This window comes from Mesitornis unicolor, unplaced genomic scaffold (assembly GCF_000695765.1).
Source record: "Mesitornis unicolor isolate BGI_N332 unplaced genomic scaffold, ASM69576v1 scaffold6763, whole genome shotgun sequence".
Taxonomy (NCBI): domain Eukaryota; kingdom Metazoa; phylum Chordata; class Aves; order Mesitornithiformes; family Mesitornithidae; genus Mesitornis; species Mesitornis unicolor.
In genome coordinates, this window is record NW_010172488.1 from 47,922 (window position 1) to 60,281 (window position 12,360).

At 36.5% G+C, this 12,360-nt stretch overlaps 1 protein-coding gene across 1 annotated transcript in view; it reads left to right on the forward strand.

The window, feature by feature from the left end:
• Positions 1–10,334, forward strand: part of LOC104537493 (succinate--hydroxymethylglutarate CoA-transferase-like) — a gene marked incomplete at its 3' end in the record, with an annotated part of 55,982 nt that extends 45,648 nt beyond the window's left edge. Inside the window, exon 8 of the mRNA XM_010180394.1 lies at positions 10,239–10,334. Within this exon, the coding sequence (XP_010178696.1) occupies positions 10,239–10,334 (96 nt within the window). The remainder of the gene's footprint in view (positions 1–10,238) is intronic.
• Between the last annotated feature and the right edge of the window lie 2,026 nt (positions 10,335–12,360).

Genomic DNA, 12,360 nt, shown 5'->3' on the forward strand with positions numbered 1-12,360 from the left:
AACGGAAAAAAAATTACTCCTTTAATGCGTAGAAAAAAAAGTAAAAATTGCTATCTGGAGTGATTAGGGGAGAGAGTTTGAAGACAAAGGGAGACATGTCTTTTAAGAGTATATTATTTAGCTCACTGTTGAATAAAAGTGATAACCTGGGTAGTTTGAAAGAAATAAGCAAAAAAGTACTAGCAAAATAGCAAAAAGTAGTAGCAAAAAGTACTTTTAGTGTACCCCAAAAGCTCACCTCTCCCTCTGAACTCCTGGAAGCCTTCAGAAGTCGTTCTGTTAATTGATCAGATTTGGGTAAGACATTTAAACACCTTGTGTGCTATTTATTTATGTAAATAGCAAGGTAAAAGTTTGTAACTTGATGAAAGAGATTTCAATTTAATGTCATGGAAAAAATTAAGTTAGCAAAACAGCTGATTTCTATGTGTTGTTGAACCCCTGGAAGTCTATAATAAACCTTAACAAGTATGTAATTTTGTGGTATGCTGATGGAACACTGGCTAAGGTTTTAACACTGCTTGATTTGATTGCCTCAGGTCTGATTGGAATTTCTCTGTAGATTATAATTTATTAAAAAAGGTGAAGTAAGGTATGATGCTGAAGCAAATTTGGACCAGTGACTTCTTTTTCTTCTGATGAAGTTCTGCTGCCCTGACTCTGTCTTTATTCATGTTTTTTTTATTCAACACTGTGTTGTTTCTGGCTCATCAGTTAAATTGCAAACTCTTTAGAGCAGTGATATGTGATTAGGCCAGAGGTCATAATTCATCAGTTATTTATTGTATTGTAATGAAAGCTGTAAAAAAGAGTTCAGATCCTGGTTTAAGACTTCAAAAACAGGTATCCATTAAACTCTATCCAAAAGTCAGTTCAGTTATTTGTGAAAATGCTTTACCTTCTTTGGGATGAATATTTGTAGTACTAGACTTCTCTGATAAAAAATGTTGTGAAGTTATTTTCATTCAAGCTCATTCTGTAGTATAAACATTTTGGGGTTTTGTGGTACTATTTAAATATTTTTTGTAGATTTATTAAGGAAAAACTTCCTTCTTCAGAGAATAATTTACAAATATGCTGTCACTGTTCAAAATGCATTATCAGGCAGTAGTACTGTATTAGAAGCGCCATATTTCTACTCCAGACTCATTGGTAATACTCACACATTTATTTCTCACATAAAGTAGAACTTTGGATCACATTTCTCTGACTTGTATACTGTTTAACAGCTCAGTAGATGAACCCCATCTGCATTGCGGACAGCATTAAAGTGTTAAGAAGTCACTGTGGATGAACAATTGCTGGGTGTTCATTAATGCTGCAGAGTCAGACAAATATTGTCTTGTTCATGCAGAAACATCCTATTTCAAACGTTCAGTTGCATGGGTTTGTTTCTTGTGTCCTCCCTGTAGTGCACTAGCGTGTAAGTACTTAATGGGCAGTATCCAGAGATCTTTCAGTGTTACAAGTAATGCCGGTGTTCTGCTGAGATAGTACCATTACGACTGGCAAGGGTTTGGTGGTGGAGTAGTTGCGTATTTCTCACCCAACCAAATAGCTGTGGCTTGTTTCTGTACATGCCCTCCCTATGTATCAAATGAAGAATTCTAAAAATCTGCCTGCTTGCACTGCTGCTGCACAAGCTGTTGAAATTACTAATATTTTTGTGAAGGGACGGTTCTCCACAGATAAGATGAAAATGGCGTTGTCAGGAGCAGACAAACACACTTAAAATTCTTTTTTCTGTGCAAGTATTAATGCTGATAAATGTTTCTAATCAGAAGGTGAAAAGTGCCTTAATATAGCTTCTTTTTGATGTTGGCAGCTTTGCATGGAAACACATACTTGTTACTGATTAGGTAAAAGAATAGAATCCTTCATGAAGTGTATGTAACATCCAAATTAAAGCCTCTGGATACTATCCTATTACAAATAATAAGAAAAATTAGCTATAGTTACTCTAATGCCTGTCCTCACAGGTAATTATTTTTTTTATGAGCAGAATCTGTTTGTCTGGATTTTAGTTGTATAATTTGCTCTTTTTGTTCTCAGCTATCAAATTTAGCTGCTGTTTTTAAAGTTAAATTATTCTGGTTTGCAAGTATGCTTGCAGTTCTTCACGTGAATAGAAGCCCCTCTAAAAACTTGATCTGTGCTGTTTTTTAAACAATAAATGAAATATAGCCATGTATTACATAGAATTAAAACACAGATAAGTTGTAATTAATATTGAATGCAAAGGTTCTTGGTAGGAATGGCTATAATTAAGGAATAATATAAGAAAATGTATTATAATATTTTAAAAAACCTCTGCAAAGTGTAGCAGAAGAAACTTTTTGCAAGTTGAATTTTGTCTGGACTTAGTAAAGCTGAATGAAAATGCAGGGTGTAATGCATTTAATATTTCAGTCGATATATATTCTTTTTTCAGAGAATATGGAGACTTGAGGAAAAGACTGTGGAAGTGTCATTTTTAGTTAAGGTTGTCTAATATGTCTGTTATCGTAGTCTGGTTTTATTTTTTATAACTTTGCCAAAGTTTCAACTGTTCTGGCTCAATTTTCCAGGTTGTGGAATTGCCAATAAGTGATTTGTTTTGAAAGTTACTGTTAAAATGATTCATCTGTTTCCAAGAACAAGTTATGGGAAAATACGTCGATGGGCTTTCCTCCCCCACCTCCCTTCCTGAGTAACTCAGTGCCTTTGTTCTTTGGAGTAGAAATTTGAAATTTTGCAGATGAATCACTCTTGTTTCAGAGAAATACCTTTTGAAAGGAACTCAGAGTAGCAGAACGTATGCACATCATATGTCATACACATTGTAAAGTCTGGTAGGGACTCTCTAGGAAATTCAGTGGAGTGTTTGGGCTGTGTATTCCTGAATAAGTTAAAAGTAAATATTCAGTGAGTACCTACTAGTTAAATAAGTCAGAGGTGTGATAGAAAAATAGTGTAGGTCTGTATGATTAAGGTATGTATATAAGTGCACCAAGATCTTGCACAGTGTGTACAGTCTAGTTTTGGAGGTTTTTGTAGGTTTTTTTGGTTGGGTTTTTTTTAACCTGGATAGTCTCTTTAATGCATTTTTTTATCAAGTGATGGCTTCCTTAGAGCTGTTCCTGTGTTATTATGAAGCTGAAACAGGAAATTTTCAGTGGTTGAATCAGTAAGGTTTTTACACTTTCATAAAAAGCATGTTGGTATATTATTTTCATTATGAAAATGAAATTTATTCTTCATTTTAAAATGTTGTTTTCTTCAACTGGAGGTCGTATAAAATAAATATTTTAAAATTATTATTTTTTCACTCTTTCATGCCAATGCTGTCTAATTGATTCTATGGTCAGGATTTTTATTTCTGATCCTTCACCTAAAATTCATATTAGTGTGTATAGGTATTTTGGGGTTTTTTGTTTCGTTTTTAAGTGGAGACTGAGGAGAGGTAGGAGTCCATTTTCTGTTTAGTTTCTCTTGAAATTGTGTTCTGAGTAATACATAGTTTGGAACTTTGAAGTCCTATATCTGTTAAGTTGCATCAAGTCTTTACTATTGTTAATATTAATTTGTCCTTAATCTTCATGCTGTGGGAAGCACAGAAGCATTCATTCTGGTCTTTTATAAGCTCTAAATAGCTCATTAAAAATAATTTGTAGATCAGTTCTTTTTGTTGTTGCATTTCACTGAACTCAGCAGTCCTCTGCTACACAAATGCCTCATGTTTTTGAAGATACCTGTTTCTCTAAGTAGCCTAAACTTTATTTTTTTAATAAATCAAAAGTTGTTTTCAGCCATCATTTTCACACCAAAAAAGTATCTACGCAATTGTGCACTTTAAAGTCTGTTTTGCTCTTTTTGGCTTTCTCCCCCTCTGAAAATCCGTGTTCAAGATAGGTTTTTCAAAAATATTACCTTTGTTTTTCTCATTGCATGTATTTTTCATTGTTTCTAGTCCATTAAGAACCTCCTAGTGCATAATTTCTATGACTCATTTCTTGTGACACTGTGTGATTTGCTGTGTGCTGTCATATGAATAAGGACTGTTTGATCAAGTGGCTAACTTTAATCAGCAAGTCCCACAAGCTGCATGTGATTTTTGTCACAGAGTTGGACACCTGCTTAAGTGTGTGGTTGGAAGGCCCTAAAACAGGTTCTAATGAGACCTGTTATAAAACTGTAGTTATTTGTTATTATGGATTTGATCTTATCTTTACAAGATTGTATTTGTAGCTGGGGTTATGCCATTTGATGATGCTTTAATGCCAGGAGTTTTCTTTTATGAAGGATGAAAGAGTCATCGCTTACGGGAGGCTCACGTTAAAAGAGATCAGTGTCGCTGGGAAGAAAACACATTTTACCCAAAGCATTCATAATGACCACAGACATTTTCTAAATGGGATGTAGACTCTTTAATAGTAAGCCTTGGCCTATGTGACAGCAGTCTTGCTTTTGCAGACCTCCTCTTCAAATTCATTCATAGAATTTGCTGGTCTGCAAAGCACTGGTTGAAAGCAGCTACAGTACTACTAGCTCTTGAGGGGGAGGGAAAGAACTATATAGAGAGGGATTATGGGACAACAGTTGTGAATTTAGGAGAAGGTCAGACCTGCTGCCTTGCGCTGATGTAGAGACACCACTGAAGAATTTGTAAAATCTTGTTCCTTTGTGGGAAGTGACCTATGGGTGCATGGCATTCTTGAGCTGGTTTTTAGCTTCTGCAGAGCTCTTAACTCCTGGCTAGATGGGAGTCCCTTACATGCCCAGACATAAGGTGGTGTTTGTTTACAGCTCCTGGGAAGGCTGTGGCTTCCTGCTGGGCCTCTGCGGGATGGGCTGCCTTGAATTGTGGTAGCTTTTTTGCCTCTGTGCAAGGCTGTGGTTCCTGCTACCCAGTTCATTCTTTCAGCAATTTGAAACAGTGTCCTGGCTAACTGGGACAAAAATTTAGAGTAAGTTTTCCGTTGAGGAAAACTACAATTTTGTAAGGACTACAACACTATTTCATGGGAGCAAAGTGATAAAACTTTGTTATAGGTCTCAGCTAAAGCTGGTATGCAGGTTGCCATAGTGATCAGTGTCTTCAGCAGTCTTGAGTTAACCATCTGCAGTAATTAGAAGGAGTGAAAAGCCAGGGCAGATGATCCAAGCTGGCCAGTGGATTTATTCAATACCATAAGCATCACACTCAGTATAAATTGGGTAGTTTGCTGGGGATGGTGTTCTTCTTGCTCTTTCCTGCTCCTTCTTGTTCCCTCTTCCATGGCTGGCATCTCTAGAGGGACTTGTTTACCATCCTACCCTTGAGACCTACTCCCCCCAATATTGGTTGAGTATAACTCTGCATTTAATAATATTGTTATATTATATTGTTATGTTATTAATATGAGTTTTTGTTATTATTTTATTAAATATATTTCTATTTCAACCCATGAATCTCCTTTCATTTTCCTGAACCCCTCCTCAGGGGAGGAGGAGGAGGCATTGGGTGATAGAGCAACTGTATAGACCATGACACATAGTTGCCTGCCTAAAAACTGGTAGAACAGCACTGTTTGTTGTGGTGTGGTGTCACATCCTGAACCTGTTGGGTCAGTGCTTAGGATGTAATATAAAACATGCTTGCACTGTTTTCGGCAGCAATTGTCCATGTCAGCAAGGAGGTGATTGCAGACTACTAAGAACTTATTTCTATTCTTATTAAGCCTTGTGGCTAAATGTAATTAGACTTCAACTGAAAGAGTGAGGCATTCTTCTAGATCGAGTGAGGTTTTCTTGGTAGAGAATGAAAAAAACACTCAAGAAGCAAGTGCCAAGTGTCACCCCATGCACATGTCCATGGAAGCAGCTTCAATGCAAATGAGATGGGTGATGGGAGGCAACTACAAAAGTAAAATTAATCTAACTGGAATGTTGATTTATTAGTGTCAAACTATTTATTGCAACATGGAGAGGGGAAAACATGTAAACCAGTAAAATCACTCATTAGGCAAATACTAGCATATGATCAGTGATTTTAAGAGAGCTTTGTCATTGTACACCAAGTGAGGATTGTGGTCTTATGGTCACATTGTTCTTATGTAAAGATCTTTTTTTTCCATGTCACCAGACATATGGAAAAGGCATAAGAAGATTGTTGGCCTGTGCACAACAGGGAGGCACTGAAATTTTCCAGGAAGAATTTTTCTACAAAGTTATAAATTAATATTTTGGCTACTAGTGTACAGTAAAATAAGTTGTCTATGCTGCTGCAAAATGCCTGTGTCTCAAAGTTCCTAAAGACAATCTGCATACCTACTTTATAAAAAGTAAACAAAGAATGAGAAAAAATATGAATTAGCTTGGCTAAGATTCAAAGCCTTGTTACGATATATGGCAGGAAAGGGGACACAAAATTGGAAGGAGAAGAAAGTAAAGAATATAATTAAAATGAACTTTTCTCCTCTTTCCTGTCTTCTTTTGTTATTCATGTATACTTGTTGAACTTGCGTGTAAATGATTGACTTGGTGAACTCATTGTAATATATTATGTTTGATGTGCTGTCTTGAAAAAATCTTTTGAAATTCTGTCTCTTTTCTTTGTCTGCTCACATTGTGGTTTTCAGTATCTTATTCCTCATCTGTCTGATTCCATCATAAGCTAAGTATAACTTTTCAGACCTTATTCAGCTCTCTTTTTGTTCTGGTTTAAGTAAGTATGTAATGCTAATAGGTGATTTGGCTGTCAACATTAATATTGGAAAGGAATGTTGAAGTGTGTGTTCCCTTTATTTATGTGAAATAAAGAAAAGCTTATCTGTAGATATTTGGTAATACGTATTTACAGTCCATAGATCTGTCTCTGCAAGTAAATTAATACAGAGATGTCTGTATTATTGTACTACACCTGCTTTATTATTGTACTACATCTGTACTAGTCTAAAAGTTACTTTGAAGGATTAGTTCTTAATTAAAGGAAAAAAGAAATAGGTCTATAGGTTTTCAGAAAAACAGTTTTAAAGAGAGATTTTGAAATACTTAACTGAATATGGATTACAAATGCGTCCAAGCTTCATTTTGAGAGATTGATTTTACTATAGATATTCCTATTGTAATAAGTGTCTCTAGCAGTCAGTTCCTAACTGAATCTTGAATTATGGAGGAATTTTGAGAAATAGACTGATTTTGTTAAAAACATTTTTTCCTAGGGGTTATAATATCTGTAGAAATGTTCAGTTGGAATATCTTTTTTTTATGCTTATAGCTCAGCAGTTTGCTTAGCAGCCGTAAGGTATAGGTAGATAAATTGATTGTGCTCTTAATTAAGGGCATAAAATGTATATGCTGAAAGATTTTTTTGGATAGTGTCTTTTTAGTGAGAGTAAATCTTTGGAGATACCAAAGAGAATGAACTAAGCAAGAAAGAGAGGAAAGGGAAAAGCACAGTAGTCCTAGGACTGTCTTATAGTAGTTTCATTGGACAGTAGAAATAGAATAATTTTTTAAGTCTGCTGAATTCATCAAGGAGTTATTTTGAAAGGTGCAGAAGGCCACAGAGTTCACTTAACTAAGTGTGTTTATACATTAAACACAAAGCACTGAAATACTTACTTTGGTCTTGTCAGTGTAAGTTTATTTGTATGATACTACTACTACTAATTCTTTTTTGGCTGGCTGATCTGACTATGTGGTAGGTACCCAAATCAGAGAAAGAAGTCAAAGGGAACTAAAAGCCTTTTTGCTTCATGTTTTATTGTTTTATTGAAAAAAACCAATAATAAGTAAACCAGTTTCTCCAGGATACATGGGCATATGCATTCAAGCAGGTCATTGATACATTGAAATGGTATTATTCTTCAGACTAAGTATCACGTTCCAACTCAGTTCCAAAATTGCTTCGTCTTTACTAAGCTTGTGACTTCCCTGGCATTTGCTGTCTATTGCTACTGAAATAAGTCTTTAAGCAGAAGCTGTAGTGGTGCAATTCCATTATCTAGAGAGTATTATGTTTTAATTCTTCTTTTCCTATTGTACTGTGAACAAGTGCTTTGGAGGAATCTAGATGTGTATGTTCTCCACCACTGAAAGAAATATATTCATCTCATTGAGAAAGCTGCAGCAATTTTCAACACTGTGTTAATCTTTTTTTTTAAGGATAAAAGTTTTTATTGTGAAACTTCTTGTGAAGAATTTTATTCATGAAACTCATAGCTCTGTTTCTACAGTATAAAGTATAAAAAAAATAAATGGATTGTAATCTTGGCTATCAGTATTTTAGGGTTTCTATTTCACTAGGTTTTGACTCACTGTGTCCTTCCTAGAGTTAAGTTTGGTACAGTGTTTCCTTCCAGAAATGTGAAAAGTTAAATGCAGGTATCACAAAGGGCATTCTGGTGTCTTAAAAAGTAAAAGCCCATTGCAGTGGATGCATCTCACCTGTCAGTGAAATTTCTGTGGAATACAGAAGCTGTGTAGTGTTTAATACAAATACAGAAGAATATCTAAAAATTATTATTTCATTGTCATTGCATAGCTATTTGCTGTGGTAGGGAATAAAAAACAACTGTGGAGTGTGACCCCAAATTGAAAAATTACCAGAATGATGGGTCTAGGGTGTGTGTTATTAATAAATGACACACTTTTCCGACTCATTAAAGTCTCTCTATAATAACAGTGTGTTTCATTCTGTGTTGCTGAGGAAACTTCCAAATCAGAAGAAAAAGTCCTTTCTATGTCCTTCCCAGATCCATTTCCTTAACTGCTGAGATTTTCTTGGGGACTGAAAGACAGACTAGACATTGTTCAGTATTTTAGCTGAATGAAGTGATGCTGGGATATAATAAGCTGCAGCTGTAATCTAGCTACAAAGTGTTTTCTAGCAGTACTCAGGAGTAGGGAATTGTATTTGTAGTTAGTATATATGAACATAGCTTTTAGCAGCAGTTGAATTCTTATTAGCAGTATATTTTCCTAGGTTTTTTTTCTGGACTAGATTAGTGTAGCTGTGATTTACAATTAAATATATTTTCTTTAAATGTGAGAGTTACATATTCACATCGCCTTTTTAGCATATATGGAGAAATGATAAGAAAATGGCATTACTTTTCAAGAAAGTCTGATATAATTTACGTACTGGAATATGAATGGTGGACTATGAATTAATTACTGCATGTTTTGTTGTAGACTGGCTGATTAATAGGCACAGAATAGTGTAAACAACACTTGGCTCATCATAGCAAATTTCTTCCATCTAGGGAAGAAATATGAATAAAATATTTTTGGAAAAAAATGGTCATAAGTCCTATTGTTTAGGCAAGCAGTTGCACTTACTGACACAACTGGTAAACAGCATAAAACAAATATATTGTGTCTGGTGAATTAGTGATAACCTTGCATGCTATATGTTATGGTTTATTTCATTGCTTGGCTTCAGATATAGTTGCACACTGCATTCTCTCAAATAAGAATAATGAATCCGCCATTGATTATAACAGCCACTGATTTTCATGTATTACTGCATCATAAATGTTCACTTAATTCTTTTAAGATTCATGCTTACAAAGTATATATTTATCCCCTCAAATTATGGTTACCAAATTAGCAAGCTGTGGTTTTCAGAAAATTAATCTTTTTCCAGTTTTGTCTGACTAATAACTTGATAAATCTTTCCTTATCTTCTAATGGCAGATGATTTATCAAGTCCTACCACTTAATTAATATAACAGAGCATATGGGGAGCTGAAGAATTCAGAAGTATTTTCCATAGCTTGGGTATCTGAAATGAGAGGCATAGGAGAAAACAAAGATAATCTTGTAACTGAGAAAAAGCCTTTGTGTTTTAAACATGGGATTGAGGTTCAGGAAATGGTCAGTTCTATCCCACAAATCATGCTTCACAGTAGACTTTGGACGAGACACTGACATTTTTCTTTGCTGCAGTTGACCATTCTGCAAAATATTTAGGGTAGCGCTGTGTTATCTCTTAGGGTAGTTTAATGCTAGACAAATCTAGCATTACTGTTGTTACAGGATACATATTATTTTTTGAGTTTATGGAGTTGAACTTATACACGCACTTCCATGATACAGATACAGCCTAAATTTTTTCATATTGAAAAAGTGTACATAATATGATATATATAAAGTATACTTTTGTGACATAAATATTTTAACTTGAAGCACATATAAGTAGAATACAGAAATCTTAGAAAAGTTGTCGATGAAATTTCACCTTTCCTAATACTTTACTTTTTCTCCATTTCCAGGTTGCATGTCTCACTCATGTAGCAGCTGATTTCCTTAATTGCAAAATTGAAGCAAAACGCTGGGGAACTGCTCATGGAAGTATTGTCCCGTATCAGGTAAGCAGAAAGCATTAAGTTTTTTTTGCTTTTGGAATTCATGATTTTGTATATTATGAGATTGAGAACTGGCTTTTCCCATGACCTGCTGAAGTCTGTAATGCGTCTGTGTGTAGGTAGGACAAGGTTCTGTTGTTCCTTGTCATTTCTGCATTTTGCATATTTCTTCATCAGCAGTAGATTAGTTTACAGAACACTGAAATAGATAAAAGGTGTTTGCTGAAATGGGATGACTTCAAAGCTAGCATGATGACTTGATTGGTTTTCACCTGATAGAGAAACCTTTTTATTTTAAGGTTTACCTGACTTACATAGCAGTTATAAACTGAAATATTTTTCCTCTGAAATTTGGTATTTTTATCTTGTGAGTCTGTAAAAACAGTCTAAATGATCATGAAGATCTGGGAGCTGTACATATTTGTCATTTTCCGTTGATTTTGCTATAAATCCCATGGCTCAGTGAGATAACAGGTTGGCAAAAGGAATTAACCAGACCTCAGATCTCCCCAGTGGAATTTGTAGTCTGCTACATGTAATGAAGGGTTGAAATTCCTTAAAAATAACATGACCTTCATCATATAAACAAGCACAGGGAAAAAAAAACCCAAACAAACTACAAGTTTTATCACAGCATCACAGAATGGTAGGGGTTGGAAGGAATTTCTGAGGATCATCTAGTCCAAGCCCCCTACTAGAGCAGAATCACCTACAGAAGTTCACAGAGGAACACATCCAGGTGGGTTTTGAATATCTCCAGAGAAGGAGACTCCATTGGTTTTCCTCCACTCCTCAGGCACCTCTCCCATTTTCCAGGAATTTTCAAAGATGATCCAGTGACTTCTGCCAGCTCCCTCAGTACTCGTTGGTGCATACCATTGGGACCCATGGATCTAGAATCATAGAATGTGTTGGATTGGAAGGTCATCTAGTTCAGCCCCTCCTGCAGTGAGGAGGGACATCTTTAACTAGATCAGGTTGCTCAGAGCCCCATCAAGCCTGGCATTGAACACTTCAGTGGAGGGATCATCCACAGCTTCCCTGGGCAACCTGTTCCAGTGCCTCACTGCCCTCAGAGTAAAGAATTTATTCCTAATATCTAGTCTAAATCTAACCTCTTCCAGTTTAAAGCCATTCTTCCTCCTTCTATTGCTACCTGCCCTGGTAAAGAGTCCCTCCCCAGTTTTCCTGTAGTCCCCCTTCAGGTACTGGAAGGTTGCTATAAGGTCTCCCCAGAGCTTTCTTTTCTCCAGGCTGGACAACCTCAACTCTGTCTTTGTAGGAGAGGTGCTTCAGCCCTTTGACCGTTTTTGTGGCCCTCCTCTGGACCCACTCCAGCACTTCGATATCCTTTTTTGTGCTGGGGACTCCAAAGCTGGATGCAGTGCTCCAGATGAGGTCTCACCTGAGCAGAGTAGAGGGGTAGAATCACCTCTTTTGATCTGCTGGTGACACTTCTTTTGATGCAGCCCAGGATGTGGTTCGTCTTCTGGGCTGCAGATGCACATTGGTGGCTCATGTCCAGCTTTTCATTCACCAGTACTGTCCTGGTTTGAGCTAAATAAAACTAATTTTCTATTTAGTGATTTTACTTTTCATCTCAGTCTCTTCTAAGTGGCTGAACTTGCTGAAACTAGTAGCATGTTTTTCCAGACAGTGTGTACTGCTACAAGTGATAATCACAAGGTCACTATCTCACCATGGGTGCCATATCTGCACCTACGGGGAGGAGTGGACCCAAAACTGACCAACTAGGTATTCCATCACACATACGTCATACTCGGTATAAAGCCGAGGGATTACTTGGGTCTCGACCCTTCTATCTTGGACCCTTTCTTCTGTCTCAACCCCTTCAATGGCCGAAGTCCAAGCAGAACCCTGCTAGTTTGTCTGCTTCCAATCCTGATTGGTGTGTTCCTGCATCCTGCTCCCACCTGCTGCTGAGTCCAGACTGGGACTTCTCCAGTGCCCTGCTCTGCAGAGCCTATGGTAATGTAATCATCATTGGAGGAGGGTGGGGGGAGGATTT